Genomic DNA, 17924 nt, shown 5'->3' with positions numbered 1-17924 from the left:
TATGATATCATAAAATAAAATTTAAAATCGAAAAATTGCGTTTATTATAAAGTAGAAGGAAAGTCCAACCCCGTACTGCTAACCGTTTTTAATTAAATTGCTCCTAGAATTTTTAAGAAGAGTTTTAAAAATCTTCCCGTATATGCTTCCCCGTGCAATATTTTTCAAATATCATCCTTCGACTTCTTCTTCTTCATGCAACCTTTAATCGTCAATTGGATTTTGAAATTTTTCACTGATAATCATAATTTTGAAATTGACTTCTCCAAATGAATAAAAGTGTGCGTGATTCCGCGGTATTCCTCTCAAAGTGTTTGTGATAGTTTTGCTGCTACTGGATTACCACCTACTTTTATTTTACACATCCTACACAGTGACATTAGTGTTGGTGATTCTGGTTTTGGAGAAGTCAATTGAAGACATTTTTACTCGAGTGTGAAGACATTTGAAAAAACCCCCTGGCATCCCTGACTGCAACTCTACTTGATCGACTTGATCCGTAACGGGTCGTAATGGTCGTAATGACAGTTTGCATCATCAGCGCACATATCGGCACCAACATTTCAAAATGGCAAAACGGCTTTTGTAAACAAAAACTCCTCACCTCGCTGGTGGGCTAAATAATTTGTAACCACCTACGCAATCTCGCGCCATTGAAATGAAAGAAGCTGCTGTTGGATTGCGGTGTTGGATTGCGTGAGTGGGTTCAAACCAATGAGCTGGACTTTATACTAAAGTCTGGTTCAAACGGTTCAAACCTGTTCAAACTAGCCCGCAGCGACTTGAGAACCTCTTGTTTACAAAAGCGGTTTCGATCTTTTGAAATGTTGGTGTCGATTTTTGGTTTTTATTGTATTTTTGATCAACTTACATTCGATAAAGGCTTCAATATTTTTTAAATTTTTCTTTTTTAAATTTGCAATACCTAAATATACAGCATCAAACTTTTGTTCCAATTGTATCAACAGTTAACCTTTGTCGTATTTTGTCGCTGAAACTTAAGAAAATTTAAACTTTATCACGAGGATGCAAATTCTTAGATATGAACATTTTTGCATAAGCTCTTTTCAGATGTATATAAGTGGAAGAACAGTGATCAAAATAAAACTTATTTTGTATTTATCATATTCTCAAGTTCCGCATAGTTTGAAGATTTTAGCAAGTTTTTGTCATAATTTTGTGAAATATACAATTCAACATGGGATTTTTGACGATACTGAAGAAAATGAAACAAAAGGAAAAGGAAATGAGGATTCTGCTACTGTAAGTACGAGTTATTTAAATTCCATCTGCCGATACGACGATTACTCATCTTTCCAGTGGCCTTGACAACGCCGGCAAAACGACAATCCTCAAGCGGTTCAATGGGGAACCAATAGATCAGATATCGCCCACCCTGGGGTTCAACATAAAAACGCTGGAGTACAATAACTACACCCTGAACATGTGGGACGTGGGCGGACAAAAGTCGCTCCGGTCATACTGGCGGAACTACTTCGAGTGCACCGACGGCCTAGTGTGGGTGGTGGACAGTACCGATCGGATGCGCATGGAATCGTGCCGCGAGGAACTGGCCATGTTGCTGCAAGAGGAACGACTTGCCGGGGCCACTTTGCTGGTACTGGCCAACAAGCAAGATCTCCCGGGAGCGCTGACGGCTAACGAAATTAGAGAGGTGCTGCAGTTGGAGAAGATCGAAACTCATCATTGGGCGATTCATGGGGTCAGTGCCGTGACCGGGGGGAAACTGGTCGAGGCTATCGACTGGCTGGTGGACGATATTTCCAAGCGAATATTTACACTGGACTAGGCGACGGTAAGTTATTTTCGTTTATTTCATAAATAATATTTATTTTCAATCTTATCTACATGAGTTTTTGGCAATGAGAAATCCCTGTTTAGAGTATTATATTTAGATATAAGATATATTGATGAATAATAGGCATTACGAATGCAGATGTCCTTCAATCCAGTCCATGTATTCTCCCACTCGGGTGTAGACGCTGGGAACATTTTGAACCCCACACGAATTGCTGCCGACGGAAACGACACCGAACTGAATGAAACGCGGGGCTTTGTTCAGCTTGCCAACCATTCCCAGGGGTCCTCCAGAATCTCCCCGGCAGCTGTCGGTAAAGTTTTTCCCACCGGCACACATTTGCTTCTCGGTCAGTTTGATTGGCAGTTGGTTCAGCTTGAACACTTGCATACACTGTTCGTTGTCCACCCGAGGTAGAGTTGCTTTCTGCAGCACGTTCGACAGCTGGTCGTTCTCCGTTTTGCCCCATCCCGTAAGTATGTATCTGGGGTAGTTTATCTTCTGGAACTCGGGCGTTATCGGAAGACAGATAGGTTTGATGTGATCTGTAACAGTAGGAAGATTGGGTTAGTGAGATAATCGTTCGATGGTTTATCGTTCGAAGTACCTTGAAATACAACCGTTTGTCGCAGGCGAATTAGGCCGATGTCATTGGAAAACTTTGGCGTGTTATACTGAGGATGGATGACGGTGTGCTCTATTTTGATATCCTGTGGTGGATCGGCGCAGTCTTGGGATACGCAATCTACGTACGTCTTTTTGTTGTATTCACCCAATCGAACATGATCTCTGAAAATGTTTAAATTTCTCATTTATAAGGTCTTCGCGTAAAGGTCATAAATTAGCACTTACAGTGTTTTACTCTTCACCTTGATGCAGTGGGCCGCCGTTAGCACGAACCGCTCAGTAATCAACGATCCCGCGCAGCCGTCAACTATTTCACCATTAAACTCCCGATACCGCAGCAAGGCCATCCAAGGGAACTCAAAGAGGCCGGCATTTTCCCCATTGGATATCCGATCATCGGTCGTGACTCCACACTCCGTTGGTAAAAGCGATTGGGCCGGATCGATCTCGTTGAGCTGACAACATACGGCATATTTTGTGTCCGGGATGTGGCAGGCGGATTGTCGAATGTACTGCAGTTGATGGGAAGAAATGGGCCGTTGCAGCTTGAAGATCTTTATAATGTTTCGACATCGATCCACCGGTATGCACATTCCCGGGGTGTTGCTCGGGGTGGTACAGGGTGAGTCTTCTGAAATGGAAGAGACGAGCATGTCTTAGTCGCGTGTTTGAGTTTGTTCAACGCAAATATGCATTTTAAATGAGATGAGTAAACTTCGCTGCTGAGTGTCGGTTAGATAGCAACATCGATGCAGTTCAATAAGCACGATTCACATGGCTTCACATTAGCGCCGCTGCTTAGTCATCTACAATATTGTAACATAGTTAGTGAATGGTTCTTCAGCTGATCTATGGTTCGTTTCAACAGCAGCTCTACAATATATTTCCGTAAAGGGGAATCCCACGGCAACTTAATGTTTGTGACATTTTATTTTACATTTGTATGGGGCTCAGATCAACGCTGCCGATATTCCACTTAGCTGATGTGAATCAGTATCGACTGCAACTACAACTGAGCAGATAGGCTGTCATCTTATTAATGCAAAACATATAACTTACGGTGAGAGGTAATTCCCCTAGAAAAACCGTAATAAGGTGCTAAAACAGGTTCAGCCATATAAACTGTGAATGGTTAAAATAAAATTTAAGTATGTGGTCCCTTAAGAGGGAATTCCGCCGTTTGTTGAATAGCTAAAATCCTCGCCTATGGATGAACACAACATGCATAGTTTATGAAAAAAATAGAAACATCTGTCGCGGCAATCATGTGGGGAGTAAGGGCCTTATGCAAGCATAAGGTTCATCATGCGCACTGATTTAAATGAGCTGCGATATTTAAAATAGGGCTACCCCGTTTAGCATAATGGGAGCATCCACAAATTACGTTACTCTTAGAGGGGGAGTAGAGCGAAATGTGACCATCCATACACAACATTCAGATGTTTCATACAAGAAGTGTGACATAGGGGGGAGGAAGGGGGGGTTTTAAATGCTCAACTTTTGCGTTACGTAATTAATGGATCTTCCCTAAAGTCATTTGGCATAATAGTCGTTTGGCATAACGCAATGAAAATGATCTTATTTTTAATAATCATATTTTTTACGCAACTTCAAACTGGACGTCAACGTAAGTATGCTGTTTTATGGCTCAGCTCGGACTTACACGAGAATTTTTGACAACAAGAAGCTGTTAAACTACTTCGAGGTAGATTTTCAATGGACGCTCGGCAAGCATAAGAAAAATTTATTTGATTTTTTTTTTGTTTCTTGGGATCAAAGCAAGAAAAACTAACTTTACTTCCTTTGCGGAGTTGAAGCTTCTGTTTTGATAATTTTGCTTCATTTGACAACAGTCAAAATCCCGAGCTACCTTGAGTTGCTTGAACTTGCTCGGACTACTGCTTCCAATTTGTTACAAACGACTCGAAGTAGGTTAGAGTCGGCTAAATGGACGCCAAAAATGAGCTCGAAAGCAATTGCAATCTACTTTGAGCTCTCATTAGACAGGACTATTATAGACTTCTTGATATTGACAATGAAGAAGGTAAGACACATGCTTTTCAAAAAGGGAACATTATCTTTAGCATTATCCTGAGCAAACACGTAATTTAAAAGAAGGAATGATCTCCCTTTTTGCATTGCACCGAGCAAATGCGTGCTTTAAAAGAAACGCCACATCACGTGTTTCGCCTTATTTCGAGCAACAGTTTAATTTATCTTTATCTTCTTTATTGGTTTATACATCAACATGCATTCTAGTGCCCCCCTAGTGGCCTTATTCTAATCTTGATTCTATTTGTCTCAAATCGATACACAATCTAAAAATAGTCAATTTTCTAGTCTCCAGTATACACCGAAGAACCGTCGACGTAGCGTTTGACGAAAAACGTTAAAATTAAATAATGAGGCCACTCGGTTAAAAACCCTGCAGACCCATGACAGCACCGTGTAGCCAGGATTCTTGGACAGTCTACGCGACCTTGTAGAACATCAGCAAGCAGCAAACAAAGCCTTTGTCACGTTCCTTCGTACGTGGAGCGGTTCCAAAAGACAACGCCTTTCATAACTTGGAAGTTGAAAAGGATTCCTCCATGGGAATCTACGGTAGAAAATGTCGCTGCACAGATTCAATCCTCTCAACGCCATTGTTATAGTTCGGACTCCAGACTTCCGAGCAGTATTCTAAGATCGATCGGGATAGCGAGCAGTACAACGATTTCAGGCAGTAAACTGTCGTAATCTGGCCATTGGAGCTGTAGTCCTGCTAACTAACTCGTCTAACCGCATTCTCGCATCTAAACGGAGTTTTCCGTCGGTGCGACTTCCACGCTTCAATTCTACTCGAAGTGGAGCTGATCCTCGAGTTGACTCCCACGCTTACCCGGATCGAAGCGGAGCTGGTCCTCACGTCGGCTCCCACGCTCTATTAAATAGAGCGTGCGCATACAATAACTGAGTGAGCGTGTCTCAATGTACGTCTCATGAGACTCATCTCATGCGCTAGGAATGCATAGCGGGCGTTACTTAGGCGACGATATTATTGAATGAAAATTTTCCGCTCAAACTGTTTTACGCACCTTCGCTATTGTTTGCAAAGGTTTGCCATGGCAAACAGCGCATGAGCTGATCGCATTGAGATGTCGCAATGTGACTCACCAATGTTAATGTGAGGTACACAAGCTTCGTGAGATTCGCGTGTGCTAAATTTTGTGTGCGCGTAGCAGTCGTTGCTCAATCTCATCCTTTTTTGTACGCGTGCAAGATGTCTGGTTGTAGCAGCTGTTGCTCCGTTGAACGTCATTGACGATGACAGTCCAGCCTTCTTGCACTGTTCCTTCACATATTTCCAAAACTCTTTAGGTTGTGATCGAAACTGACGTTGAATATAATATTCCGCTGATATAGATGAAAGCATCGCTTGCTGATCCTCTAGTACTCACGGTTGAGTGTGGCGTAATGACGTTTGAGCGGGATTGTTCGATGTTTGACAAACCTTCGCAGAGCACTTTTCTTGATCAGGGTTCGTAATGCTCACTCAATCTCAGGAGCACAGGATGGTCCCTCACGAAAACTTTCGGGGAGAAATCGATTCCCGGAAAAAAAAAAAAACAGTCTGGAGAGTGATAACCATTTTTCGCTCACTTCGATTGCCGCGGGAGGTAGGTTTTCTCGCTTTGTTTCATATCCTGTCTTTTTCGGTACCATCCGCAATGCAAACGGTAGTAGCCTTTATGGTCCAAATAAACTGGTGCCAACATGCAGTTAGCGTGGTGTTGTGGCTAGGGTGAGCCTATCCCTTTAGATATTATTGTTGATATTCTGTGTTCGAGTCCCGCCGTGGCCATACAATTTTTATAATTGTTCTGCGATAATTCTCGCGAAAAGTGAGTGAGAGGTAAGAGTAATGGAACGAGAACGAAATTTCATCTAGTAGGCACGATTTTCGTTTATCTTCCAATGCTAGCTTCAGAGAAAAAATTGATAGGTGAATGACGTTTCTCGCTACGAATCTGTCGACTACATCAAGCTCTATCTGGTAAAAGGGCGAATGTCGCAAGAGAGAATTCTCTTCGTTGACTTCCCCTCTTTTAAACTAAAGTGACAAGCAGCGGTTTTCTTTGCAGTTTATCACCTCAGAATGCAAGTTCGCATTGTTTTCTATCGTGATGAGATGATGAACTACAAACAAATCCGCTGCTTGTCACTTTTATTAAAAAGAGGGGAAGTCGACGAAGAGAATCCTCTCTTGCGACATTCGCCCTTATTCCAGATAGAGCTTGACATATGCTAAAACATTGGAGAAAGTTTGCGCAGAACTATTGGCGTCTTCTGGATCCAAAATGCTCTCCCAATCGAAGGAGGAGAAATAATCAGCAATACAACTGTGATTAGCCTTGCGGTAAGAGTCGTAGTAGAATGAAACCGGAGGAATCACGACATCATGAGGCAAACTGTGGTCGATTGAAACTGTTAACGGGGGATGGTGTGCAACCAGCTGAACCAGCTTCACCAGTGGCGATGGAGCCATAGAGCACTGCACGGGCTGCTTTGTCTTTTTCTCGCTGTAAAGTAATTAGAAAACAACAAGGCCAGTAAATGTCAAAATTTCTGAAGAACGAAAGAGAAAGAGATTTTTCCGTGCAGTGCCCTATAATGAATTATTGCACTGAGGATACTGGCCGTAAGATATTCATACGACCAAACTTATGAGAATTTTTCATACGAATTGAACTATGAAAATCGTAGGATCTTTTTTCGATCAATTCTAACTCTTTATTGGGCATCCAACGAGACAGATTCTCGAAGCGTCGGTGGGCGTGTGGTGTAAACGCACGCCTCCTAATCACGACGTCCAACGAACTGAAAATATTTCATAAGATTGTCGTATGAAATGCATTCCAATAGAAAATCGTATGAAAATCAATACATTTTCTTGTGGCGAAAATTCAAAAGAGAAACGTATGATGTTCTTACGTCCAGTATCCTCAGTGTGGCAGACATCTAACGCGGGTTTTCTCGAAAATAGAAACTTTTCATGAAAAACTATTTGGTACCGGTTATGTAGGAAGGTGTCTGCTACTGCGCCTACCATATTTTTTTTTTTTAGATGAAGGTGCTTAATTTTGAGAAATCGAACCTTAGATGCCTTTCGTCATACTGATTTCAGATAGTAAACTCCTAGTGTGGCGCTGTAAGCACGGTCAAAGCAGGCGATTCATTACGATTGTTGATGTCCCTTCATTGCTAAGGAAACATAGTCCAAATAGCAATTATTTTTATTAGCAATGGAATTGATCTGTTGTAGCGTGGCTTAACTGTAACTATCGAGAAGCTTCGTAACTCCAGCGTGGAGAACGGAGAGACCAGCATTTGAAAGAAGGAAGCCGTTGGGGGAGTGGAGTGCTCCCACGAGATACCTGGCAAATAAAAGTCACCAAGTACGACAATGTGATCAATAGCATTAGCAGCCTAAAGGATCGACGAAGCGGAATGGCAAGTGGGACCTAAAAAACGCTAGTTCAGCAAAATTTTTATCGCATACTCAGAAAACAAGATATTTCAGAACATAAACCACGTATACATCATTATATGCTTCCGTTGTTGAAGTGTAGAGGTGTTGAATGCCATTTATTCAATTTCAAAAAGTATTAGTAGTGAAACAAATAATTTTACCTGTAGGACCCACTTACCCCTTAAAACGGGGCAAGTGGGACCTATTCTGTTTTATATTGTCGAACGAAACTAATTTGATAAATGTAGATATAATGTCCATATTATTCCTAAATCGTAGTATTTTCAGACCATGGATGGAGGTTGGTTACTTGTCGGACTTTTTTTTTGCAACAAGAAAGGGTTTATAATAAAGTGACCAGATATATTTTGTGCCAGCGCGGGACAAAATTTTGTAAATCCTTGTTTTTATACAAAAATGTGCTTAAGTCAAAACTTTAAAATTTGATAAGCCCCTCTTGGACTCGCTTGGCCCTGGATCAATCACACAATCCCACCTCTGTTGTGAATGAATCAAACAACGGTGCGAGTTCCTGATAGTTAAACTTATTTGTATTGTATGCATGATTCACTTAGCTAACATTCAAAGTGATCGTATTATTCGGTTTATGCAATTAGGCAGAGTGCTCAAATTTGCTTAAAATCCCTACATCTTACTCAGTTTTTTATATTATTCCCCGCAAACTGACATACGATTTATCATAAATTTTTCCATAAGCTTGAAACAAAAAAAGATCCGAGCTACATAAAATTCGTCGAACTTGCTCAGATTTCAAGTGAAGTTTTTACTGAAATAATAACAACATACGAACGCGATGTGAGTTGAAATTGTTGAGCTAGGGATCCTACAATCAGAGATCTTGAGCCAATCGAGCATTGAGTGCTGTCAGAATCTGTGCCAAAGGAGCATTGTTATTTTTCTTATTATTTCTAGTTGTTGACTTCTACTGTAGTGTTGATTTTAGAGATTTGTCGGCTATGCAGTCTTATTTATTAGAACATATTTTTAAATTTTGTCCAGCGTTTCAATGGTCATCGGGGTCAATGTCTTCTTCCAGGAGAAAAGAAATGATCGCTTTTTGTTAAGTATGGTAGGCGTTCCATTACAAAGAGCAAACATTTTTTTTTACCTGAAGAAGACATCGCACTCGATGCCGAAACATTAGACAAAATTTAAAAATGTGTTCTTATAAATCAGCTGTATAGCCGAAAAATCTTGAAAATTTATTATTTCTGTGAATTTTGAAATGATTTCAGTTCTTCACTTTAAAAGCATTGTTGTTCTTGCAGATTGAGTAAAATATTTCTCAATAGCACGTTGAAATCTTCCATTTCACTTATTATACATAGTTCTTTTAGTAGGTATCCCATTTAATGTCTATCCTCGTTCTCGTGTCCATGAGGATTTGACTAGGATCACTAGAATACACCAAAGCAGGCTTGTCGAAATTCCTCAAACTCGCTACGGACTCGCTCGGACGAAATAAAATTGGAAACCAACAAACACGTGTTTTAAGTGAGTGCTTGTGCTGCCGCTCAGCGTTGCACTATCACTGTTATAATTTTGTAGGAGACGGAAAGATACATATGACGTTGCTGACAATATGAGAAACACTTGGAGAAACCTCTTTTCTGTGTAAAATTATATTTCTTACATCTTAAATAAAATTATCATTAGTAACAAACAGAGTAAGGAAGAGCTAAAAAAATTTGTTTAGCTCTTCCTTAAGCCCCAAACGCAATACAACGGAACGGTAACGGATACGGAAAATTTGACATTTAGCCCATATATTTTCTGTCAAATTTTCCGTTTCTGTTGCCGTTCCGTTGTATTGCGTTTGGGGCTTTACTCTGTTTGTTACTGATGATAATTTTATTTAAGGTGTAAGAAATATAATTTGGACGCAGAAAAAAGGTTTAAACAACATGCGAGTGTGGCCGTGGCGTTGGGTGAAAGACCACTCATCAAGCCTCCGGAGCGATGCTTTGTATGAGACGAAAATCGAAAATCATTAATCAATATAATAAATTTTCAAAATCTTGATTTTCAAAAAGTTCTTGAAGAACGTTTACTAAATTACTGCTATTTATTAAATATTTCTTTATTTCGCGGGATATTATCTTGAAATAAATGAAACGCGGGACATTTCGCGGGACTCTTTTCAGCGCGGGACAAATGGCGAAAATGCGAGACTGTCCCGCGAAACGCGGGACGTCTGGTCACCTTAGTTTATAATGTTAGCTGATATGAAAATAAGACAACAACAAATTTACATTTTAAATTGTTTGTTGTCTTGCATGTATGTTTAAACTCACGGGCAAGTGAAAATGGCAGTTTTTGGCCGTAAAACTTTTAAATCGTTTTCGATGTCACACAATTGCAATTAAATTGCTCTAAATATGCACTTTCCACATCAATGATGAATTTAGAAACGACTATTTTGTTGGAAATCCATTGAATTAAAATAAAAGTAATAGCTTTTCCTGGTAGTTTAAAGTCATGAACAAGCATTAGCATTAGTATGGTGCCTCAAATGGTTTTGATTCCAAATATTTTTGTGTCGGGTGAATTCGTTGATAGTTCTGCTTCATCTTTCTAGAACATTGTTACCATGAAAAACGTTCATCGATTCATCGGCAACTATAGTACCCACTTACCCCGTATTTTTCACTTGCCCCCGGGGTACCTTAATACCGCGAGTTCGATCAGGTGTATATTTCACAAAGAAACTGCTTACGATCTCCCAGCTCAATTGACGGCCAAACTTGCTCAAGACATTCCCAGGACGAATTTTCGACTGCTCTGGGCTGTAGGCTTGATTTAACAGCGCCCAATACACCTCCTCCGGTAGTTTTTCGGCTGTTGCTATGGCTCCGGTCGCAACGGAAAACTTCATACCCAGAATCGAACACCTGACTAGGTAGATAGCGTGTTCTCATTTAGCCATATTTCGATGAAGACGACGATGTCACAGCACTATAGGATTTCGGGCGGTCATTAATCGAAAATGTCATGTCTTCCGAATTATTTTAAAATATTTTCTCTCCATTGTCAATACTCTAATTAAGAGAAATTCTGAATTTGAAGTCTCTAGGTGCACTAGTTCCAAAGATATAAGGTGTCAAAGTCAGAAATGGGTAAAAAAGTTAACAAATTTCCTGAAAAAATATTTTACTTTCAACTATTTATTGAAATATTTTCTTAATGTTTTTCTTTAATGTTAATACATCATTACAAAGGTAATTGTATAAGCTTTAAAATGGTATGCAAAAACTAATGGTTACATTGTGAAAAAAATGAAAAAATGCGGAAACAATATTTTTTCCAAAACGACGCTATTTTCAACTTTGATAGTGAAGAACTTTTTTTCCTCAGAAATCCCCGGGTTCTTTTATGATGCACATCAAGGACGAAGCTTCGACTAAAATTTCCCGAAATAATTTCTTGCCAGTATTTGCAATTAACAGAGTTAAATCACTTTGATTTTTTTCATTTATTTTTTTTACTGTGTTTTGCCTCTCTCGTACTCCAAGGTTAATGCTCATTCCAAAAACGAATGTTTGATAGAAGGCCCGGAGATCCGTAGTGGTATATATCAACTAACTCAGCTCGAAGAATTGAGGTGATGTCTGTATGTGTGTGCATGCGCGTCTGTATGTATGTGCGCAAATCGCCATTTAGACGCTTATTTGTGTACGATTTTCTCGCAACAAGTTTCATTCGACGGGAAATCTAGTCCCATCGTTTCCTATTGAAAATGGGCCAGACTGAACTATGGGCTCAAAGGGTATGGTCAAAATACATGTATTGGTAATAACTTCGACTTTATTTATAACATTTTTTTTAACTTTTCAAAGGAGTGAATGAATAAAACCCCCAATACAATGCAGCACAACGGTAACGGTAACGGAATTTATATATTTCCTGTCAAATTTTACTGGTTCCGTCGCCATTCCGCTGAATTGCGTTTGGGGCTTGAGTGGTTTGAGTCATTTCCCTAAACCTATTTTTTCTGAGCTATTCATTAGCTACTGATGGAGAACTAAATATGAGGTTTCATAGTATGTAAATATTTATAAATCTCATGGAATCAATAATTCCTGACATGTTTATTGCAAAAGTAAAGACGAACAATATCTTAGTTAGTACGGAGAGTATGAAATTCTTGCTAGTGTTCATGAATGTCTGGCTAAAGGTAGGGAAATATTTATTCACTCATCTACACTTTGAGGTTCACTGGCTGAACAACCAGCGGAAAGTCAATATAAAAAAGAAGAAATTTAGAACTCATAATGCAAGAAAATGATCAAGAGAGGCAAATGTTGACATTTTTCTTCGTGCCTTACATGAATCAGATCTATTTTAAGCTCGATTTGGATAACGAGGAGACATTGGAAAAAAATTTACCTAGTTATTCTTATGCCATTCGGAATTTTGTAATATTTGAAGATTTTTAAAAGTTCTTTATCCTCTGATACTTTAGATGAATTCATGTCATCTTCCATCGTTGATGGAATTGAAGAAAATATCATTAAAGATTTAAACCTTCACACAGAAAAAGAATGATGCTATATATAACTTGTAGAAATCATGAAAACAAATCAAAATAATAATTTAAATAGTGTTGTTATTCAAATTGAAAGAAATTTGCTTTTCGGAACAATGGAGCATTGTGGAATGAATGAATGTTCACATTTTTTGAGAATATATTATTCTCATTTATTTTTTGAATAACTTGTACAAATGTCATGGGATTGCGATTTCTAATTTGCTAATACCCTTTTTCAAAAGTTATTTCCAATTCTGATTCTTTAAGAAAATTGTTTAACTATTTTTAGTGGAATGTTTTCACTGTCATAAGACGAGTTTAGTAAAATTCCATTTTATTCCACCAACTCGTATTAGTTCTACATATACGTATTTCGACCTGTTAGGACGTCTTCAGTGTCTCGTACTTTACTCGTTCTTGACTTCTGATTCTTTGATTAACATTTAATGCTTTAGGATCCTTCAGAACCTAGTACTTTGTCAAACAGATTGTTCTAAATACAAATTGTGAGGCATGAGAGTAAGAACAAAAAATATCACTGAATGTCATGAAATTAATGTCTTTTAACATTAATTCGGTTCTCTCGCCGCCAACTTCAGATTTAGAGCAATGAAAAGTTATTAGATTTATTGGTAGGGGAGGCGTTTTGTTACTTTCTTCCCACAAAAATGATTACCTTCCGCAAAAAATATACAAAAATATATAGACGACAGTCCACAAATGAGGATGGAGAAGGGGGAGGGTTCATGATGTCCATAAATTGCTGTACTTAGTTTTGTACAACCCCTTCCTTCTCCTCAAGAAAACATATAAAATTAAACTTCCTAAATTGGATTGCTTTGTCACGTTAATCGAATTTATGAAAAAAAATATTACGTAATTCATAGACGATCCCTAAAGGGGGGGGGGGTGTTAGAAATTATATATTCATGCTATTTCGACCATACACAGCTAAAGCAAAGTGGAAAATCACTTGAAAAGTCCAATTTTATTTTTGACCGCTCGCTTGTATGGGGATCCCCCATAGTGCACAGCACTGATCATGTGACTGCTAGACGGTATTCCTCGATGGAAAGATTGATGCCGGCCACATTTTGGTAGTGTACACTAACAGTTTGTCTCGTCGTTCGATGCTAGAAGTTGAAAAGTTGCTTGCCTGCCGATGTTGTGCGGAAGAACTCCTCGTCCAGCTTAAACACAGGACCGGGACGACTGTGGGTCGCTAGCTGGAGGGGCTCGACTGTGATGAGTGAACAAGAGGCTTCCTCGTGACTGATAGCAAGTCTGCTTCCCGGGTTGGATGATGTACTCAAGTGGACAGAGCGCGATGTTCGAGGGTTTTGAGGAATTTATTCAACAACGTTGGGTACTGTGTCGAAATCTATGCTGATTACTGGCGAAGAAGGTCCAGACGATGACCGTGAGTTTATAAGCAATCCCGATTAGTATCGGATGATTGAAACGGAGATGTAATGGAACAGCTGTTTTGATCAGCCTTAACTCGTCGTCGAGCAAAACTGAAACTCAAAAGGCTTTCAGGTCGATGATTGCTCGATAAGACTTGGTACTTGCCTTGAGATGGTTTGCCGAAGACCTCTTCGCTAATCCCAGACACAGGACTGGGAGGACTGTTGAACGGTGGCCGCAGCAGGGAGGGCTCGACTGTGCTGGGGGGCTCAGAGGCTTCCATAAAGCTTAGGGCAAGCGTGCATCCCGGTGACCGAGGAGAAAGTGTTTGATACGTTGGTTGCGAACTGGATTCTTCAATGCTGATGAATTTTGAGCTTCGGTAGGTATGAGAGATGCAAAAATCTCCGAGGTATTCAAGGCAGACGTGCTGGATATGTATTTGAGAGCTGGGTACTTGCCTGCGTATTTTTTTTTTTGAAAGGCCTCTTCACCGATCCCAAACACAGTACCGAAACGACTGCAGGCCGCTGGCAGGAAGGGCTGAACTGTGATGGGGGGTTCAGAGACCTTCATAATGCATGGGGCAGGGGTGGGTCCCGTCCCGACGGCTGAGATGAGCAGCGATGTAAATCCTCATTAATAGGGGAATCAGAGACCTTGATGTGAGATATCGCAGCATTTTACTTTCATTTTTTGGGGAATAATCAATGTTGGTAGAATCTAGGGACGTTCCGATACTTCCGATATATCGCAATATCGATATTTTTGTTTCGATATCCGATATTTTTGTATCGATATTTTGCTTTCAATATATTGGTCATATCGATATTTTTGCTTTCGATATCGATATATTGAATCAGAAGAAAGTAACACAAAAAAACAATGCAATTGTTATAAGAAATTACTTGAAAGAAAGTATTTCAAAATGGATCTGAAATGTCGTATTTTTAATGGTTCAGATGAATTTTCTCGGTGGCGCGGGTGGTATGAGGTGTGCGCTGCCATCACAAACACTTTGCGTTGTCACGTCCTTGTGCAACATTTGTCATTCCGTTGGTATTTGAATCCTTACGGGAATTAAATCAAATATTTGACGTGATAAATTAGATAAATTAAATTTAGAAATTAGGAAAAGATTTGTTGAATTGAGAATTTGGAAGAATTGGAAAACAAATGAAAATTTCCTTCCGAAATTTTAAAGAATTCCCCGTAGGAATTAAAAAGAATTTCCTTAAAATATTAAATATTTGTTAATAATGAAAATTTGAATTTTATTTGATTAAATGCGTCAATTTTGAAGAATGTCCGGAAAAATTTGAAGAGAATCTCCTGCCGAAATTCCGGGGAATTTCATGTGAAACAAAAAAATAATTGAGGGGGTTAGAAGCAGTGGGGTGTAAGTGACATTTTGGTCAGAATTGAGTTGGCCACAGGAAAAAATGCTTTGGTTTTCAAGCTTTGCAACAATATGTTAATAGAGTTTGTACGTTGTTTAGAAGAAAATATTTACAGAAAATGAGTATTTTTTTAACTTCCATACATTTTGTATAAAGCGAAAAAATATTGAAAAACTTTGCACCCGTTTTTCTAGAAAATAAATTTTTGACGCTTACACCCCTTTGCGTTTGACCACCTCAATTTCTCGTGAAAGTTTAAGAGAATTTCCTTTTTTAAATAAGAGTATTGCAATGGATTTTTCCGTTAAAATTATAACTAGGCTCGAATAGAAATACAAACAAATGTCAGTGGAATTTCAACAAATTTCTTAAAACTCCAGTTGATTTTTTCGAGCGAACAGAAAATAGTGAGGTCAGTATCATGCCAAAAACGCCGCCACTTCCGGTTAAAATTACGACGAACGCCGCCGCCGATGATTGTTGGACTGGCACACTACAGACGCAGATTGAATAATATAATAGAAAAAACTCATTTCCAATCATTAGGCCGTTACAAATATTTAATTGACTTTTTGTCCTACTAGTCTCCGAAAGGTCAAGGGGGGGGATAATAAAAAATAAATATTAAAATGAAAAAATAAAAAAAACTCCTCGGATTTGTTAAAGAATGTTTTGAAAATCCTAAAAATTATCCGAATTTTATTTTGGTGCCCCCTCAAAATATCATTTTTAGGCAAAAAAACCCAGATTAATCCACCTAGCAGTGATGATGCCTTTCTCGTGCATTATAAAATGTATTGAAAAAATCACTTTAAAAAGGTCAAAAAAGCTCTTTGGGCGAATAGATCACATTTTTTCGATCATTTTTAATATTTTTGCCTTGCCACCATTCAAAAACAATTGTTTTTTGATTTTTTTTCCAAGGGGGACCTGTGGGAAAAAACAATGATTTTTCAATAATTCCGAAAAGCAATGATCGGGCCCATTTTCAATAGCAAACAATTCCCTGTCGGATGCAACTTGTTGCAAGCAAATCGGTTAATTCTAAGTTCTAAAACGTGTGTCTACAAAATTTGTACACATACACATACATACACAAAAAAACAGACGTCACCTCAGTTTGTCGAGCTGAGTAGATCGGTATATAACACGATGGGTCTCCGGGCCTTCTATCAAAAGTTTTTGGAGCAATCATATAGCCTTTCGGTACAACTTTGTTGTACGAGAAAGGAAAAAATGCATATGTTACAAATATGCGATCGTGGGTAAATAGTACAATAATTAGCGCAGCGGCACGTTTTAAAAAATACATTATAAAATACAATATGGATTAACTGTCCAGACAGCGCGTCTACAATTGTTTTAGGGCCGATTCCCACGTAGTGTTTTTTCACCAATGTAATATTAAAGTTCAATAAAACTAGTTGTATGTCATACATTGATTTTGCATGCCTTTGTGTAATAATTGTACAAGTACATTTGTGAAAATTAACAACACAATTCACATAAATAAACGAACGTTATGTTCAAATCACCCAAATGCCCAAACTACACCATCATTCCACCCAAACCACCCAACCCAATAAGCAGTTAGCCTCAATGACACGCCTCTTCTTTCCTTCCAAAGCAGGAAAAAAATGGCAGCAAACGTAACGAGCGCACGAGAAAGCATGTACGAATGCGATTTTTATTTCCAACGATGAAATTTTTACAACTGTGTTGATGCGAGCGGATAAAGTCATCGGCTTCGGTCTCTATAGCGCGTGTGTTAGTTTTCGTGTTCCACATTTGAAGCTTTGGAAAGCTTTGCTTGAGAGGTTAGCATCATCAATAAATAAAACACGAAAGAAGCAACACAAACTTTAATGCTGTCAGTATACACGGTGCGAAATTTATTCATTGAATGTGGAAATGCTACACACTTAATTTGTTTTACTCAATATTGTGCGGTTACTTGCTGAGTTTTTTTTACTTTATTAAACTGTTTTTTTTTTTAATCTACAGATTATATTCAACACCATACTTGCTAAATGGACACGGTCGGTTAAAGTGGCTGGTCCTTAAATAAAGTGTTCGTGAAAGTAGTCGTTAGATTATTCGCTGTTGGTTTGAGCGAGACAGAGTATATGACAAAAAAATCAACCAGCAACTTGCGGTGTTTGGCTCGAAATGAACGTTTGTCAGCAATGGAATAATCCATCTAGATTTTCTACTAGATGGCTTTTTGTTGTATTATAAATCTCGCATAACTTTTCAAAAGGGCCTAAGTAACATTTTTTTAATGAATTAATTTGAGTACTGCAATCAACAGAACAACATGAAAACTATTGATTGCAGTATTCAAATTAATTCATGAAAAAAATGTTACTTAGGTGCTTTTGAAAAGTTAAGCGAGAATTCATGAAAAAATGTTACTTAGGTCCTTTTGACAAGTTATGCGAGAAATGTAATAGAAATCAAGCAAAATTTTTCATAACGACGTATGTAACAAAAGTAAACAAAACGGGGTTTTTAATACAACGTGACAATCACACGCGGCTTTATATAATACGCATCGATTTTACTGATTTCAGATCTTAAAATTCTTTAATTCGATCTTTTTGCGAATCG

At 38.7% G+C, this 17924-nt stretch overlaps 2 protein-coding genes across 5 annotated transcripts in view; one reads left to right on the top strand and one right to left on the bottom strand.

Annotated features, from left to right (window-relative positions):
• Positions 1–853: 853 nt before the first annotated feature.
• Positions 854–2810, top strand: LOC134222421 (ADP-ribosylation factor-like protein 2). 2 transcript variants are annotated; one of them, XM_062701577.1, is made up of 3 exons: positions 854–1263; positions 1321–1816; positions 2699–2810. In XM_062701577.1, exons 1-2 carry the CDS (start codon positions 1199–1201, stop codon positions 1808–1810), a joined length of 555 nt encoding a protein of 184 aa, XP_062557561.1. In that variant the 5' UTR covers positions 854–1198; the 3' UTR covers positions 1811–1816; positions 2699–2810. The 2 variants fall into 2 exon arrangements, with proteins under 2 accessions (XP_062557561.1, XP_062557556.1); XM_062701572.1 differs by lacking the exon at positions 2699–2810 and having other exon boundaries at positions 1321–1864.
• Positions 1808–17924, bottom strand: part of LOC134222397 (serine protease grass-like) — a 46995-nt gene continuing 30878 nt past the window's right edge. For 2 of the 3 annotated variants that reach the window (XM_062701558.1, XM_062701552.1), the window contains exons 2-4: positions 2672–3077; positions 2427–2608; positions 1808–2364 (exon numbers count right to left, since the gene is read on the bottom strand). In XM_062701558.1, coding sequence (XP_062557542.1) covers positions 1946–2364; positions 2427–2608; positions 2672–3039 — 969 coding nt within the window. In that variant the 5' untranslated portion in view covers positions 3040–3077 and the 3' untranslated portion in view covers positions 1808–1945. Of the gene's footprint in view, positions 2365–2426; positions 2609–2671; positions 3078–3383; positions 3405–17924 lie in introns of those variants that run through there. The other variant, XM_062701565.1, reaches the window with a different exon arrangement.

Source organism: Armigeres subalbatus, chromosome 1 (genome assembly GCF_024139115.2).
Source record: "Armigeres subalbatus isolate Guangzhou_Male chromosome 1, GZ_Asu_2, whole genome shotgun sequence".
Taxonomy (NCBI): Eukaryota; Metazoa; Arthropoda; class Insecta; order Diptera; family Culicidae; genus Armigeres; species Armigeres subalbatus.
Note: the sequence above shows the minus strand (reverse complement) of the source record. Positions and strands in the feature narration are given on the sequence as shown.

Excerpts from the sequence above, each read along its gene's own strand:
- LOC134222421 (XM_062701577.1), top strand. The coding sequence starts at position 1,199 with ATGGGATTTTTGACGATACTGAAGAAAATGAAACAAAAGGAAAAGGAA. Across the intron at positions 1,264-1,320 it reads GAAATGAGGATTCTGCTACT|TGGCCTTGACAACGCCGGCA; the intron begins GTAAGTACGAGT and ends TCATCTTTCCAG.